Raw genomic sequence first — 18813 nt, forward strand, 5'->3', positions numbered from 1 at the left:
GTTGGGTTTGTAAGGCCATGTTACTCCTAAATTTCTATCTTGTTCAAAGAGAAGAATAAAATCGTTAAACAGAATCGAAAATGGAATCGGAATCATGAAAATCTTATCAATACCCATCCCTAGCTGCAGCATTTCCCAATTTAATAGCCAAATGTAAAGAAATGGTGGCATAAGAGTTTGTTATTTGAATAAAAGATTCCAAATTTTATTGTTTTGTCATTTAACAACAGAGTGTTTGTAGCATCATAAAAATTAAATAGAAAACCAGAATCAAAACAAGAAAAGGCACTAATACTAAGCAGGAAAAAAGAATGAGAGAAACAAAATAATGTTCTTGTACTTTGTGTAGAAGCTTAAAACCGAACAGTCTTTGAAGATAAAGTAGTGTCATCAGACACATGGGCATTAAATTGTTAAAAATGAGGAAATCAAAAGGGAGACTTGGTGGTGTTATGACCAAATAAGGATTAATGAAATTAAAAGCAAACAGAGAGAAAGAAATGTGGTGCAATTCCCTATAGGGTTCATCATGAACAATGTTTTTCCAGCTCCTTTTGTGCTATAACTTTGTGAAAAACATACAGGAATTATATCGATTTACACTGCATGTACACTTTGTGTTTACGGTGATAGTGATAGATCCGATGGTTTGCTATTAATTCACAGTCAATGCTGTGTTGAGTACATAGAGCAGCGTCTACAAAAACTAAGTGTAAGTTAATATTCAAGCAACAAACCCCCAAAATCTGACCTAGTCCCCCAGCAGAAAATTCTGGTACACTATTAAGACTTAAAGTGTGCTGAGCTAAATTCACTCCCCTTGCATTTGTTGCAGCTGTATTTACAGCAAGCTGAAGATTTTAGAAAAAAAATAAGAGCACCTCAGAGAAGCAAAAGAACAAACTTTGCTGAAACACGTTTCATTATAATCACACTGTGTGATTTCATTAAGTAAGAAAACAAACTTTAAAAATGGTGACCCTGTGGTCGGGTCAGGATCCTTATGCCCTGAACAGGTTCAAATCCTGGCAGCCTCAGCCATTTGGTGCGTGTTATTCCCCTGGTCTCTTTGCCCCATTTCCTGTCTCTCTTCACACCAACTGTCAAATGAAGGCTTAACATGCAAAAGCACATATTTTTATGATCTTTAGAAATAGTTCTTCAGGATTTCTGAGGAGAGGTTTTCTTTAAACATTAGGTCATTTTGACCTAATGACTGACTGACCATCTGAAAGTGGTCAGTCATTGCACTTGACCACTTTCAGATGAATGTTTGTTGTATAAAAAAACAACAACAAAACCCCAAACAGAATGTAACAGGAAACACACACAGTGGAACACTATCAGCCATGGATTGACCTCACATAGACCGCACATGTTTTCAATCAATCAGCTGCAGCTACGGATGGGTATCGAAAACCGGTTCTTGTTGAGAAAGGATTCCCTTATCGAGTCCAGTCGCCCCGAATGACATCACCACATTGCAGAGCATCATTTACCTGGCAGGAAACACGTCGCCTCAAAACTTTAATTATACTTTACGAGAACGGATGACACAAGGGCAACTTGCAATACTTGCTAAGTAGATATTTTATTTAAGGGAGGAAACACTACGAATATGCAAAAGCATTTGCATATTTGTTTGTGGTCAAAGGCTTGCACCCATTTGCCACAGCAGATTCGCTAAGTGAATGTGATTAATTGTAGGCAGGGACATTATTGGATATTCTTGTGTAATTGCTACAGAATAATTTATGTTATACTTTGTTATTGCTACAGACGAATATTTATTTTATTGTTTTACATTTACAATTTTTTTCCTAGGGACCCTGTGACACCCCATTGAAGAGCCGTAGGCTGTGGATCTCTTAAGATCTCACTGTTGGGTTTGTAAGGCCATGTTACTCCTAAATTTCTATCTTGTTCAAAGAGAAGAATAAAATCGTTAAACAGAATCGAAAATGGAATCGGAATCATGAAAATCTTATCAATACCCATCCCTAGCTGCAGCATTTCCCAATTTAATAGCCAAATGTAAAGAAATGGTGGCATAAGAGTTTGTTATTTGAATAAAAGATTCCAAATTTTATTGTTTTGTCATTTAACAACAGAGTGTTTGTAGCATCATAAAAATTAAATAGAAAACCAGAATCAAAACAAGAAAAGGCACTAATACTAAGCAGGAAAAAAGAATGAGAGAAACAAAATAATGTTCTTGTACTTTGTGTAGAAGCTTAAAACCGAACAGTCTTTGAAGATAAAGTAGTGTCATCAGACACATGGGCATTAAATTGTTAAAAATGAGGAAATCAAAAGGGAGACTTGGTGGTGTTATGACCAAATAAGGATTAATGAAATTAAAAGCAAACAGAGAGAAAGAAATGTGGTGCAATTCCCTATAGGGTTCATCATGAACAATGTTTTTCCAGCTCCTTTTGTGCTATAACTTTGTGAAAAACATACAGGAATTATATCGATTTACACTGCATGTACACTTTGTGTTTACGGTGATAGTGATAGATCCGATGGTTTGCTATTAATTCACAGTCAATGCTGTGTTGAGTACATAGAGCAGCGTCTACAAAAACTAAGTGTAAGTTAATATTCAAGCAACAAACCCCCAAAATCTGACCTAGTCCCCCAGCAGAAAATTCTGGTACACTATTAAGACTTAAAGTGTGCTGAGCTAAATTCACTCCCCTTGCATTTGTTGCAGCTGTATTTACAGCAAGCTGAAGATTTTAGAAAAAAAAAAGAGCACCTCAGAGAAGCAAAAGAACAAACTTTGCTGAAACACGTTTCATTATAATCACACTGTGTGATTTCATTAAGTAAGAAAACAAACTTTAAAAATGGTGACCCTGTGGTCGGGTCAGGATCCTTATGCCCTGAACACGTTCAAATCCTGGCAGCCTCAGCCATTTGGTGCGTGTTATTCCCCTGGTCTCTTTGCCCCATTTCCTGTCTCTCTTCACACCAACTGTCAAATGAAGGCTTAACATGCAAAAGCACATATTTTTTTGTAAGGAAGTTTGTGGACTGATGGCTGAGTGTTGAGCTACTCAGCCATCAGTTGCCAACGCTGATGGCCGAGCATCTAGCCAGACTGACACTTTTCATCTGAGACAAAATGGTCTGAGGTCGAAACTGCAGTATTACAAGGCCACAGGGTACAAAATCACACTAGAAACCATTTTGGGGGTTCGGCAATGTTTTGTTTTTCTCTTTTCCAAACCTGTCTTATATATCACCAGTAGATAAAGTGTAGCAAAATACTGTTGGCACCATTTATCCATGAAAATAGACAGTTGCAGAAACAGGAAAGCATTAAAGTTTGTATTTGGCAGTGCCCTCTAAAACAGAAAAAAGATAGAAAAAAAGATTTATTTTTTTTGGACTTTCCAAAATGCACTTTTTTCTTTTTCTCTTAGCCCAGAGGCTCAGTGACCACACCTTCCCCAAACACCTTTGTGCGCTCATTGATCTGTAAATTGTCTTCCCTTTATTTTAATCGTTGTTCTAACGCTATCACACTCTCATCTTCACTTTAAGACAGTGACAGGTAAAGGAAGGAAAGGATATTATCTGTGTGTATGTAATCGGTTACGCAATTGTTGACTGAGCATTCTACATGGCAACTCCCGGCGGAGCCGCATGAGCAAGACGGCCATCAGTCTCACGTTAATGATCGTCCTACCTCACATCTCCCGTTTAGTTTTATGTGCCACATCCAGCTAACTGTGACATTTGTGTGCTTGCTATCACACTCCCTAAATCCTTCTCTCTGCTGCTCACCGTTTTGTCGAGTTGCCCCCTGTTCACCTGCCATGGCTTCTAGCTATGGCTATATTCTGCCCAGGCTCCCTTGACCCAGGCTGGCAATGCATTACTCCCCAGATCAATTGATAGATTGGCCCTGTCTGAGCTGCCGTAACTAAATCAGCTGCTCCTGATGATTCAGCACCAGCAAGGGAGCCGGGCCTGCTGTCACCAATCACAGATCACCAGCAGCTGAGACAGGTATGGACATTCTCCTGTCACTTGAACCTAATTTATTGCCAGCTACCACATTGATTAACCTTGTGCTGTGGTTGAAGCTTCCAATAAAAATTTGTGTGTTGTGAGGCAGAGGCAATACGTGGGAGATTGTATGAAAAGGAGGAGGAAACATAAAGGCAACTGGATGTTTACATTACTTCAACAAACTTTGAACAAAAGGAAACACTACACCGCCAGGAGCAGGTGGGTGGCTTTTGTTCCATTAGGCAATTTGTTTCATCATGAAAATAAAGTCTTTGAGAACCAAGAAACTTTTGATGTACAAGTGCTCCTTATTTGTTTATATGTATATACACACACACACACACACACACACACACACACACACACACACACACAATAAAAAGTGTGGTCACCTACAAACCAAACTTATCCACAGACTTCTGACTTCACCTTAAAACTGAATCTGTTATATGTGAAGCTGCTTTAATGTGATGACTCACAGATCCTATGGTGTCCAAGTGCTGCCAGCTGCCACTAAAAGCTGTTTTTATTTATATATTTATATATATTTTCCCCTCCCTGCCCTCTGCCATTTCCACTGACTGTCTTGTCATATTCAGGCACTTCCATCTGCCCTGTGGTAACCCTGAGCCTTCCTGCCTTTCCAGGTCACCTGATTTCCCACACCTACATGGATCGCCATTTTCCCTTGGCCTGCACCAACTGTTTCTTGTAGCTCTGTAACCTTGAATGCCATTTGTGGCCTCCTGCATCTTTTTGGACCCTGCCTGTTGCTGATCTCTACCTGCCATCTGACATGCCATCTGAAAAAGGAAAAAAAAGATTTTTCCATTCCAAGCAATGAATGTTACTGCCTTATGGTATAGGTTCATATAATCAGTCATGAAAAGTGGCCTGTTTTAATACGGCTCTGAAACAAATAACGCTTTTTCATTTACACTTAATTCCTAACACTTAATTATTTTACACGAGAAAAATAAGAACAATTTTATTTAGTAAATCACAACTTTGTAAATCTTACAAATCTTACAGTATAACATAAATATAATAGTGTTTGATATTTACGGTCTATATAGGTTAAATGTGGCAGATTCACATACCTGCCTCTGCCTTTTACAAACACCTTCAAACATTTCAACTGTTTGATCAGTGTTGCTCGGTCATGTGCTTAAATTCTGAGTCTAATGCCATGCATGAAAGACTACTGAATGGCTTCCCTAGAACAGGCTGTTGATGAGCTTTAAAGGGCCTCAGGTGATGATTTCTTACTCAAGGGAATGAAAGTTAATTCCTTAGAGAGAACTCTTTTGCTTTTTGTAATCAAATACATCAAAATCTAAATTTAATATAAGTCTTAGCAAAGCTTCACTTTTAATTTAATTCATTTGACAAATTTGCACCTTTTTAAGAGCCCCAATCTTTATTAAATAATGCACTTTATAAGCAGAGCTAAAGTAACATCGTCATCAATGTTCAGTCTTAGCTCAGCTGTTGATTTAACCTCATTGTGGATGCTGAGCAGAGAAGTGGAGGCATTTTGTTCTTTGCGTCTCTATGATTTACTCTGTGCTCGTGCTAGGACAGCCAGGGGCTGTCAACAATCTCCCAGCTGTACCCTCTAAAACACAACTCATGGGGCTAATGAACCAAGGCACAATTACTTTAGCAAAAAGCTGCTTTGCCTTAAGAGGGGGAGAGGGCATCTTGAGTGTTTGTCATGGTCTCCGTGCCTGCCCGGTCGGCCCCACAAGGCTACAATTGCTGTTGCTGTTTTCTCCCTCTCTGCCTGGGCGGAGCTCACTGTGGGCTCCCGCCCTTGGCCCACACACACACCTGACAACACTCACCCATCATCACCGGGAGCACTATTTGAGGCTGGAACACAGATCCTCTCGTCGCTGGATGATTGTACCCCTAACGTTAGTTTTCTCACAGCTCTTGTGCTTCATATCCGTGATTTGTGATTAGTTGGTGACCTGCCTTCTCGTCTGCTTCAGATTCCCCCCCGGACCTGCGACCTCCCTGCTGCGGGAAAGTGTGTGAGTGTGAGAGAAGAAGACGTGAGCGAGTTACCCTGTGATTTCCCCCCCCCCGGAGTTTTGGATCCCTTCACTGTACATATATTGCACTGCACTGTAAATAAACCACACCTTGGAGATACCTTACCGCTCTGCGCTTGAATCCCTGTACCAGATCGTGACAGAATCATCCAGCCACGGAAATGGATTCAGCAGACCCAGCGGTCTCGACTCCCACCCTCGCCACTTTGGCCGCGATGCTGGCACGCCACGAGCAGATGTTCATTCACCTTCGAGCAGAGCTCGCGAACCTCACACAGGCCGTGGCTCGGCTAACACCGCTACCGGCCGCTCCTCTGGTCGCCGCTCCTCCGTTGGAGGCGCCAGTTCCAGCTGTAAGTGTCGCGCCACCTGTTCACGTTGACAGATTCCTCCCTACTCCCAGGGCTTTCACGGGAGAGATTGATAAATGTGCTGGTTTTCTCACTCAGTGTGCCCTTCAGTTTCGCCAGCAACCGCAAACCTTTTCTACCGATGGTGCGAAAATCGCTTATATCGTCCAGTTACTCCAGGACCGTGCTCTAACCTGGGCTCAAGCTGCGCTTCAGGCGGAGCCGGACATCACCTTTTCTGACTTTCTTACTAAGTTTAAAGGTGTGTTTGACAGGAAAGCCACAACTGCCACCGCCGGCCAGCGCTTGCTTGCGCTTAAACAAGGTAAACGCAGCATGGCTGATTTTTCTATTGACTTTTCTACCTTGGCTGAACAGGCGAAATGGGGGGAAGAGGCCCTTAAAAGTGCATTGCTCACTAATATTAATGAGGAAATAAAGAATGAACTAATGCTCCGTGAACTGCCTTCCTCCCTGGATGCGCTTCTGGTTTTGTGTATGCGGGTGGACGATCAGGTGCGCGCACATCGGAGCGCACGCGCGCGTTCGGGGCATGCCCCGCTGGACTTTTGTGGGACCCCTACTGCAGCCCATGGGTCGTGTGACGCCGACACCGGGGATGGGGAAGAGCCCATGCAGCTTGGGCGCTCACGGCTGTCGCCCGCGGAGCGCCAGCGCCGTCTTGCCTCCGGTGAGTGCGTTTATTGCAGCCGTAAAGGCCACTCTGTCTCCTCCTGCCCAACGCTGGCAAAAGGGCGCGCTCACCAGTGATCGTGAGGGTGCTGGTGGGCGATCTGTCGAGTGAAAGCCCTCTCCCCAGGCTTCTTTTGCCGGCTACTCTGCGTGTTCGGACTGTTTCTCATTCTCTCTCCGTTCTCATTGACTCTGGGGCTGAGCAGAACTTTATTGACACCTCACTCGCCGCCAAACTGAACATCGCCTTGGAGCCTCTGTCACGCCCCCTCCGCGTTCACGCACTGTCGGGCCAGCGCCTGCCTGACATCACTCATGTTTCTGAATTCCTTTCATTATCTCTCTCTGGCAATCACGCAGAAAGGATTTGTTTTTTTTCGTTTAAGGCTCCTCTCACTCCGCTGGTTCTGGGTCACCCCTGGCTTGTCCTCCACAACCCGCATATCGACTGGGAGAAGGGTGCCGTACTAGGTTGGAGTGTGGCCTGCCATATGAACTGCCTCCGGGCTGCGGCTTCCCCCGTTTCGCTCCCACCCACGGCCTCGCCGTCGGATGCCCCGGACCTCTCGATGGTTCCGCGGGTTTATCATGATCTGCGGGATGTTTTTTTGTAAGGATCGGGCGCGGTCCCTTCCCCCGCACCGCCCGTACGATTGTGCCGTCGATCTTCTTCCTGGAGCTCCGCTGCCGTCTAGCCGCCTGTACAGCCTCTCCCGGCCTGAGAGGGATGCTATGGAGCGCTACATCTCGGAGTCGCTGGCGGCAGGGTTGATTCGCCCCTCCTCTTCCCCTGTCGCGGCTGGGTTTTTTTTCGTGGATAAGAAGGATGGTTCGCTGCGGCCGTGTATTGACTTTCGGGGCCTTAATCAGATCACTGTTAAGAACAAATACCCTTTGCCGTTGCTTTCCTCCGCCTTTGAACTGCTTCAAGGCATGACCGTCTTTACCAAGCTGGATCTGCGCAACGCTTACCACCTGGTGCGCATCAGGGAGGGGGATGAGTGGAAGACCGCGTTCAATACGCATCGGGGCCACTTTGAGTATCTTGTGATGCCGTTTGGGCTGACTAACGCCCCCGCAGTGTTTCAGGCGATGGTTAATGATGTCCTTCGTGATTTTGTTAACCGTTGTGTATTTGTGTACTTGGATGACATCTTGATCTTTTCTAAGACACTCGAGGAGCACAAGGTCCATGTCCGGCAGGTCCTGCTACGCCTTCTGGAGAACCGGCTCTTTGTGAAGGGGGAGAAGTGCGATTTCCACGTGGCGTCAGTGAGTTTTCTGGGCCACATTATCGAGAAGGGGGACTTGCGGACTGATCCGGAGAAAGTGCGGGCTGTGGTGGAATGGCCTACTCCTCCTGATCGCCGCCAAGTGCAACGTTTTTTGGGATTCGCCAACTTTTACAGACGGTTCATTCGTGATTTCAGCAGAATCGCTCTCCCTCTCACTAAACTCACCTCTCCCAAGGTTCCCTTCCAGTGGGATTCTGCCGCTCAGCGAGCCTTCGCCCTGCTCAAGGACAGGTTCACCACCGCTCCCATACTCCGGCAACCGGACCTTACACGGCAGTTCGTTGTGGAAGTGGACGCGTCGGACTCCGGGGTTGGGGCAGTTCTGTCTCAACAGATGGACGGTAAGCTGCACCCGTGTGCCTTTTATTCTCGCCGTCTCTCCCCAGCAGAGTGTAACTATGACATCGGGGACCGGGAGCTTCTGGCCGTCAAGCTGGCCCTGGAGGAGTGGAGACATTGGTTGGAGGGAGCAGCACAACCATTCATCGTCTGGACGGATCACAAGAATCTGGAGTACCTGCGCTCGGCTAGACGTCTCAATTCCCGGCAAGCCAGGTGGGCACTGTTTTTCGCTCGTTTTGACTTCACTATCACCTACAGGCCAGGAACACGGAACGTGAAGCCAGACGCCCTGTCCAGGCAATTCTCCATCACTGGGGAGGACTCGGACCCTGAGCCTGTCCTCCCGGCCGCCTGCGTAATTGGAGCCATCTCCTGGGAGATCGAGGGGCTCATCCAAGAGGCGCAGGAGACCGAACCGGATCCTGGCACTGGTCCACCTGGTCGCCTCTTCGTTCCTTCAGCCGTCCGCTCTCAGGTTCTCCAGTGGGCTCACACCGCCCGCTTTTCATGCCATCCTGGGGTCCTCCGCACCTGCTCGTTCCTCCGACGTTACTTCTGGTGGCCTGCTATGACTAGGGATGCCAAGGAGTATGTAGCCGCCTGTTCGACCTGCGCCCGGAATAAGCTTTCGAACCGCCCTCCACCGGGTCTTCTGCAGCCTCTCCCTACACCAGCTCGACCATGGTCCCATGTTTCTTTGGACTTTGTCACGGGCCTGCCGCCCTCCGCTGGTAACACCGCCATACTTACCATTATCGATCGTTTCTCCAAAGCTGCACACTTCGTCGCCCTCCCGAAGCTCCCCTCGGCCTTGGAGACGGCCCGGCTCCTCACCTCCCATGTGTTCCGTCTTCACGGGATCCCCGAGGACATCGTCTCGGATAGGGGGCCGCAATTCACGTCCCGTGTTTGGAGGGAGTTCTGCTCCGCACTGGGGGCCAAGGTCAGTCTGTCTTCCGGTTTCCATCCACAGAGTAACGGGCAATCGGAGCGGGCCAACCAGGAGCTGGAAGCTGCCCTCCGCTGTGTCACTTCGCACAACCAATCGACCTGGAGTGAACAGCTTCCATGGATCGAATACGCCCACAACAGCCACACATCCTCCGCCACGGGCAAGTCTCCCTTCGAAGCGTCCCTGGGCTATCAACCACCTTTGCTCCCGGCCATCGAAGGTGAGCACTCCGTTCCTTCTGTACAGGCTCACCTCCGCGGGTGCCGTCGTGCCTGGCGGGCGACTCAGGCTGCCCTGCTCCGTACTAAGGAGCGGAACAAGACCCTCGCTGACCGTCACCGGACACCGGCCCCCGTGTACACCATCGGTCAACGAGTATGGCTGGCTACCCGTTTTGTGCCGCTACGGACTGAGTCGAAGAAGCTGTCTCCTCAGTTTATTGGCCCTTTTCCTGTTGAGGCCATTGTGAACCCTGTGTCTGTCCGCCTCAAGCTGCCGCGCAACATGCGCATTCACAATGTCTTTCATGTGTCTCAGGTCAAGCCGGTGCTCTCCAGCCCGTTGTGCCCTCCCTCCAGGGCCCCGCCGCCCCCCCGGCTCGTGGATGGTCAGCTGGTCTACAATATCACCCGCATCATGGACTCCCGGCGCCGGGGTCGGGGTTTTCAGTACCTGGTTGACTGGGAGGGCTACGGGATAGAGGAACGCTCCTGGGTGCCTCGAGCTGCTGTCCTGGATGGTGCCATGCTCCGGGACTTCCACCGCAGGCATCCAGGTAAGCCTGGTGGGTCACCGGGAGGCTCCCGTTGAGGGGGGGGTACTGTCATGGTCTCCGTGCCTGCCCGGTCGGCCCCACAAGGCTACAATTGCTGTTGCTGTTTTCTCCCTCTCTGCCTGGGCGGAGCTCACTGTGGGCTCCCGCCCTTGGCCCACACACACACCTGACAACACTCACCCATCATCACCGGGAGCACTATTTGAGGCTGGAACACAGATCCTCTCGTCGCTGGATGATTGTACCCCTAACGTTAGTTTTCTCACAGCTCTTGTGCTTCATATCCGTGATTTGTGATTAGTTGGTGACCTGCCTTCTCGTCTGCTTCAGATTCCCCCCCGGACCTGCGACCTCCCTGCTGCGGGAAAGTGTGTGAGTGTGAGAGAAGAAGACGTGAGCGAGTTACCCTGTGATTTTCCCCCCCCCCGGAGTTTTGGATCCCTTCACTGTACATATATTGCACTGCACTGTAAATAAACCACACCTTGGAGATACCTTACCGCTCTGCGCTTGAATCCCTGTACCAGATCGTGACAGTGTTCATAAACACTCACTTGATTATAGTTTCTTCAAGTGTAAATAAAACAAGACAATCACTGTGGGTATAACAATACATTGTGAGAAACAAAAGCACTGATGATAATAATAATAATATAATAATAATAATAATAATAATAATAATTATTGTTGTTGTTGTTGTTATTATAAATCCTACCAGTGGCTGGACAAAGCTGGACTTAAAGACTGCATAGAGGCACTAATCAGAGCAGAACAGGAACAAGCTCTGAGCACAAGATCCATAGAGACTGGGGTCTATCACATCAGGCAAGACCCCAGGTTCCTGGTCACATCTGTGCCAAGTATGGCCTGGAAGTCCAGTGGTCAAAATGGGAGACGCCACCTAGGGTGGTCGAGAATGACCGAGCTAAGATCCTGTGGGACTAGACGTTGTGATACTGAATGACAGTAACATCAGGAAGTAGGAACACGAGAAGATTGAGAAGCACCAAGGGCTCAGAGACGAGCTGGAGAAGATGTGGAGGCTGAAGGTAACAGTGGTCCCAGTAGTAATCTGAGGACTTGGTGCAGGCCCAAGCTAGGCGAGTAGCTCTGATCTCTGTCCAGAAGAGCGGAGTCCTAGGAACAGGTAAAATACTGCGCAGGACCCTCAAGCTCCCAGGCCTCTAGTAACACTACCAACACTATGACAACAATAACTTTAAGTACACGCTACTGTTAAATGGCATACCACAGTGTGTATATTATATATATATATATATATATATATATATATATATATATATATATATATATATATATATATATATATATATATATATATGTAATAGTTTGATCCACGTATGATGCTTCTAGTAGCCCCTGATCATATTCACATGTGGAGGATTGAAGGTTTATTAAGCCTGCTTGTTGATCAGTGGCCACTTCTAAATTTAGGGTGTTTTTTGATCTGCACTGTTAAAATACTTATTTTACAGATTAAAATGTGCTGTGATTTCAGTACTTTTCTTTTTCATTTATGTCCATGTCAGCTGCCCTGTGGTCAGCTAAATGCTCTGCCGTTCACTGAGCACAGATACACAGTAGATGCAGAAGGCGATGACTTTGTCACTTAAGGGGCAATAGTGAGTTACTGTAGTGTCTAATCTTCCATCAGTCTAACATGAAAGGAAGATACAGTAGAGCTGTCTAGAGAGCGCATTTATCTTTTATACAGCCTGGGATTTTGACCACTTGTCAATCATGTTGAAGAAGTCATTTAGTGGATGAAATAGAATATGTAACAACGGTGGAAACACTTGGAAGGGATAGACAGAGGAGTCAGACAGCTAGGATTTGCTTTTTTTTAGTCTAGCAAAGACCACTGCAATCTTTGTCTGGCCTCCAGAATCCGAACTAACCTGGTCCCTGCAATCCATCCACACAGCTTCCAAACCTACCTGTGTAAATAGAATTAAAGTTGACAGTTTTATGGCTAATAGATCTGTTTCTTACTGATTTATTTACTGTCTCATTCAATATGGAAACAACATTATGTTTAATTAACACATCATGCTTAAAGTGGTCTAAATATCTCATATACAGAGATATTAACAGAGACACACCGCTACTTCAATTTTCTTCAAACCTTACTACAAATTTTTTTAAGAAGTCAAAGGCAATAGTTAAACACAACTAAAAAAACATAACAGTTTTGGCTTCGACATCAATTCAAGGACATTTTACCCAGGAGACACATACTGTACTGCAATTATCCTATTAAAACCACAGAGGAACTCTGATGTAATAACGACCATTATTAGATCCCCATTGTTTTTAGACAATGACCACGAATGCCACAACAAACATATTATATTAGCTGCACAGTAGGAAAGGCGATACTGTTTGGATCAATAGACACTTGCAGGCTGCTCATTGGTCACAAAGGGCACAATGATTCAAACACTGGCACCAGTCTGAGCAGGTAACACACACATGAAAGTCACTCAATTGTCACTGACATGGCATTCTGATCTGTGAATACAACTACACTAAATAATACTGCAGATTTTTGGTTGTTTTTCCATACGGTAAATATTCCTCACTTTCTTTAAGGAGACAGCCTTGAGAACTGATCACAGCCTGGCCTAGATTGTTAGAGTAGTGAATGGGATGTTCAGCCTCTCAGTCCTTTTTTGGTGAATCCCAGTACTTCACACAGTCTTGTTCCCAGGAGCAGTACGATCGTTTACTTTAAATTACAACCTCATTTTTGAAATCCTGCAGCTTTCATTTGAAAAGAAACTAATGCTTCACAAAACTACCTCTGAATAACTGAAAAGAAAGGGCAGAGTATTGTTCCTTGTATCATATTAAGTACTAGCAGTATAACTAGGTAATGGTAACCCCCAAGCTGCCTTTTTTCACAGATGGTTATATGACTGTAGGCTATAATGACCGATGTTGACTCTAAGAGCCATTTTTAGTAGGTCACATGGGTATAATGCCATCATTTCTAACACAGCAATAACTCACAAGCAGTCTCGGCAAACTAGGGATTATCTAAAAAGTCATGCTGGCCTAGTAAATGTCCCAATTACAAATATATGGTCTCTATGATTTATGACAAAGACTGCCAAGTTCATTAGATCTCAATACCAATATTACACTGTCATTAGCTTCTTTTAAAAAGAATGAATGACAACGTTTTAATTTCTTTCAGTTCCGCTCTTAATTTTTTGACTGTTGAGTTGGTAGCAATAATGTGACCATACAGACGAAGAAACAGATTAAAGCCTGACACTGAAACGCAGAAAAAGTCTTGTGAGTGACAGTAAAATCCTTTGCATTCTGAAGAAAGACCTCTTTGCGACTGCAGAGCAAGTCACCAACAAAGATAGGATACTGCGATGCCATGGGTTAGTGACGTTCAACCATCATTGACTGGAAACTGGTTTGCAAATATTTCTAAAATATAATTTGGTTTGATTTCACATTCACTACTATATGTTAAGAAAAGCTACATCACTAGGGCTGCCACGATTAGTCGACTATCAAAATCGTCGACGACTGATTTAATAGTCGACGCGTCGTTTGAAGCTTTGTAAGATCCCAAAAGACGCAGGAATAAGTAGCAGGATTTAAGAGTGTAATAACGGACTGAAACAGAAGATGGCAGCACTGCATGTACAAGGATGCCAGCTGCCGTTAAACCCCGAAGAAGAGGTAGCTCTGTCTCAGGATTCATAGCGCGGCCCAGCTCAGTTTCCAACAATGGCGGCAGCTAGTTAGTTTTAATATTACTCTTATTATTCTTTCTGGGTCACAAAATAAACGTTTAACATATTTTCAGGCGAGAATGTAGCTGTGTAAACCTCAAATATCGGCTCAGTTTATCAAGACCACATATTTTCAAAAGCTTTCCGACGTTTTCGGAGACGTCTGTTACCCACTAGCTCGATAGCTAGCCGGGGGCAAGGCAGGGCTCACTAGAGCCTGTGAGCTCTACAGAGGGTTGTGCGGTCAGCTGAGCGCACCATCCGCTCCGAGCTCCCTGACCTGCACTCAATCTACAGCAGGCGGTGCTGGACCAAGGCCAGGAAGATCGTGAAGGACCTCAGCCATCCCAACAACAGACTGTTCTCTCTGTTGAGGTCAGGAAAGCGATTCCGCTCCCTGAAGACCAACACAGAGAGACTGAGGACGAGCTTCTTCCCGCAGGCGATACGGTCTCTCAATCACACCACCACACAGTACTGACCCACACATACAGTTCTTACACACACTGGACATTCTGGACATTGTTTCACTTCATTACTTAAATCACGCTGCTGTTATTGTGTATATGCTGCTGTTATTGTGTATATATTTATTTATATTTCTTCATACATTCTTATATAGTTCTATATTGTGTATTTTGTTGTACAGTTATTTTATTTTCAACTTTAATTTATATATTTTATCTTATTCTCCCAGTTAAATTTACCCTTCATTCTAATTTGTGTTGTACAGTTATTTCATTTTTAACCTTAATTTATATTTTATTCCTTCCTAGTTAAATTTACCCTTTTTAATTTTTCATATTTATTTCCTATCTTATTCATAGCCTTTTCCTTTTTTGTTTTCTTTAGGTCACGAGCAGTTGTCCAAGCATTTCACTACATATCGTACTGTGTATGACTGTGTACGTGACAAATAAAATTTGAATTTGATTTGAATTTGAATTTGAGAACACCGCACTCCCGGCAAATCGTTTTCAAACGCACCGCCGTCTTTCGCTACTCAGGTTAAAGATGATATATAAGTCACTTAGATAACTTAAAAATGTTATTGTTTGGCTTTTTTTCAGTATTTTATTTGTTCCTGAGTAAATCGGTTTGGCTGAGATTAAAGTTATAGTTTTTACACAGCTGAATAAACGTCAAGCAGACAACTGATTAGAAGTGTGAGATGCTCGAGAATATACTCCGGTGTCCCATTATATTTTAGATAGCAAGGAGTTTATTAAACTTCACCGAAACAATCTGCAAATTTCAATAAAAATTTTATAAACTATCATCTTGTCTTTATTTTTAGTTAGCACATACCTTAAACACTTAAAGCTTTAAGCTAATGATAGTTATAAAAGAGCAGATGCATTATTATTATGCATCTGCTCAGCATACGTTTTACGCCCAATGGATGCATGATCTGATTAGTCGACTAATCGCAAAAATAATCGGTGACTAGTCGACTATCAAAATAAGCGTTTGTGGCAGCCCTATACACCACCCATACAAGTTTTTCCACATTAATGCAAACCTTAAATTAAATGTGAGACTAATGCTCCTTTAATATAGTTGCTTAATTTAATCATTTATTTTAAAGTGAATGTGCTAGAGTGCAGATCAGGAATTAGCACAGTGTAAATGCAAAGTGGAGGGGGGAGAGAAAAAAAAACAATGAATGTCTGAATGCAGCTCTGCAGACAGATTCAGGAATAACTCGACTGTGTAAAACACACTTGGATTTAACATGATAAAAAGAGATCAGACATTTAATAGATTTGACATTGAAAGTTTCAAAAATCTTATGGGCTGCCATTTAATGGCAAAGTCTTCCAAGAACTTATTCATGTGTGCAAGGTCAATGACAGAGTATCCAAGGGCACCTACTATTTCCCTTATGTAGACACAGCTCACATGGCTCACTGTGCACAAAAGGGTGGGCTGAAGAAGAATATAAATCGGATATGTGTGATGATTAATCATTGTCTTGGTCAGCCTCATAACCTTTAAACAGTTGTGCCAGTCACAGTGTTGCATGAGAAATGGCTCACTAAATGGAGAGAAAAATTCCAGATGAGCTTCTCCAAGGATGAAAATACTACTGTTAACCTCAGGGTTTAGAGCCACAGTGTGCAGACCGATGACTTACACACTCAGTATACAGTAAATATTCAGAGATTGATAACATAACCCTTAGTTTTAAGCTGTAAAGGCAAACATTTGTGAAAACCTTACTTTTTTGGCCTCACATTGTTGGATACATGACCATTATTATATGTTCAGTTAGTACTCTGATGTAGGGCATATGCTTTCCAACCACCATACAATATGTCCCAAAATACAGTACTTTTGTACACCCAGCTTGTTTTCTTAATGCTGCAGTCACACTAGGGAAAACTATGACTGTGATCATGTGCAACGAACTTGCAGTCTCACAGTCTCAATGGTTCCTTGAAAGACAGCGACATGATGTGTGATCATTACATTTAGACATCATTTTCAAAGTGACTTTGGTAAATCAAGAAGTATGAAATAAAAGGGCAGTAAGACAGAGTCAGCCTGAAATTGAATGGGTTCAAGTTGCCTATTACATGCTATCTGTTTGTGATAGCATGAGTGATTAATTATGATACACCGCAAAATCTGTTGCCTTCCACAGATAGAAAAAAAGAATCACATTAAACAGGAATTAACATTCACCGCCTGTTTTCAGGCTCTAGCCAGAACCTCAACAGCAACAAAAATCCTGAAACTCCTCCACAAATAGTGACATGCTTGCTGGAAGTTGCCAAATAACATTCACACTCACAGCCTTATTTCTGTATAGACATATATAGAATACAACTATCTGACAATCAGTTGAGTCCCCTACAGCAAAGAGACCCATCACAGCTGAGTTGCTCTCGTTGGTGTAGACTGCCACAGAGTGATTGCTTTTTTATATGTATATAAATGAGAAAGCAATCATTAACAAACCTTTGGGAGTCTTTTCTTAGTTGTCGCTCTTTCAGGGTATTGAATGCTCAACCTTTGGGTGACATGATTGCTGGTTCAACAGGTTGCAATCGGTCACCAAATGTGAAAACTTCAATGCAATCACCTGGCAACCACCGATTTATTCCAATTGTAAGGAGGTCGCAGTCCTATTTTTACTCTAGGGCGACTGAGCCATGATTTTCATTACTTTTAACTATATTTAGGTACAAATCCTCAAAGCGATGATAGTTTCATCACTCGTAAACATGCAGTTGTGCATTTCTGTCATTTAGTCACTTTCCATTACCTGATGGAAATGCAAAGTTATCAAAAGAGTGATATGTGCTGAAAATAGACCTGATCCTCAAGTCATCTATTCTCAGCACGTCAAAGAGCAGACTTTCACCCACACCTCGCCTCGCATAGTCTCATCTCCTCTCACCTTTGAGTCTACTTGCAATGCTCTGGGAATGAAAGCACCAAAGGCATGAGGGATGGGCAAAGAGCAATTGAAGGTAAGAATATTGCCAACATACTGTTAACGTAGCTTGCAGCAGTCTTTGGACTGCCCTGAAATATAGAGATATACAGGCTGTTGCCTTCATTTACCATCAAGGCACTTCAATTTTATTTTTATAGCCCAAAGGGGGCTTTGGGCTATATAAGGTGTACAGCTATAAGGGGGCTTTACAAGGTGTACACCTTGCAAGACCTCTATCCCTAGGACCTCAAATCAAACAAGGAAAAAGTCTATTAAACCTCTTCAAACAGAGAAAAATGCAATAGCAACAAACAATACATCCCTCCTTTAGGACAGAGAGATTTATGCAAGAAATATCTCCAGAAATAGAGAGAAGTGTTTACTTCTAAATAAAATGTCAGCTTTACCAAGAAAAGCCAAAGATTAATAACAAGGCCTGTTTTTATTAGCACAGAAGTTTTCACTGATGTATGTGAAACAGGTGCGCACACACTAATGAACGCAGTTGCAATTCAGTTGTGAAAATAAAGCAATAAGAGAAAAACTCACATTGTTCATGTACTCGCTCAACAAGTCTTGAAGGGCCTGTCGAACGGCGTTGCATTCAGCCACGATCCGTTCACGACGGTCATCGCGTGTGCATGAAGAGTCAGCCATTAATGCAGCGCCACTGATGATGCTCTCTAAGCGCTCCTCCAGAGACGGACGGAAACGAGCCTCACTGAATGTCAGAGGGTCCAGGATGATCTTGTTCTGTAGGTCAGAAATGTAGAAGGTCAGGACAGTAATCCAGGCAAAACGGATAAATGACTCACCACTGGATGACCGGTTCCAGAAACTGTACCCAATGACAAATGGCAAATGGCAGTTCAGCTTTTAATCACAGACTAGTGTCTTTGACACAGACCCTGGGGCACAAGATCGGGATGGAGTAAGTTGAAAAGAAGAAGACAAAGAGCACCACACTGACCAGCCACTGTTCTGATTAAATCGTGTTTATCTAAATACAAAGGAAATGTTTTACCTCAAGCACAGCATCAAATTTCATGAAAGTTTACAACAAATTTAGGCCTTTGTTCATAAAAGGTTTTTCAAATATTGA

The 18813-nt window shown here is 44.0% G+C and overlaps 1 protein-coding gene across 1 annotated transcript in view; it reads right to left on the reverse strand.

Moving 5' to 3' along the window:
• Positions 1-18813, reverse strand: part of ctnna2 (catenin (cadherin-associated protein), alpha 2) — a 358241-nt gene that overhangs the window by 230750 nt on the left and 108678 nt on the right. The window contains exon 7 of the mRNA XM_085355934.1: positions 18261-18464. Coding sequence (XP_085212060.1) covers positions 18261-18464 — 204 coding nt within the window. The remainder of the gene's footprint in view (positions 1-18260; positions 18465-18813) is intronic.

This window comes from Diplotaxodon limnothrissa, linkage group LG6 (genome assembly GCF_057381915.1).
Source record: "Diplotaxodon limnothrissa isolate DT_005_m linkage group LG6, D_limnothrissa_male_GT1.1, whole genome shotgun sequence".
Classification (NCBI taxonomy): domain Eukaryota; kingdom Metazoa; phylum Chordata; class Actinopteri; order Cichliformes; family Cichlidae; genus Diplotaxodon; species Diplotaxodon limnothrissa.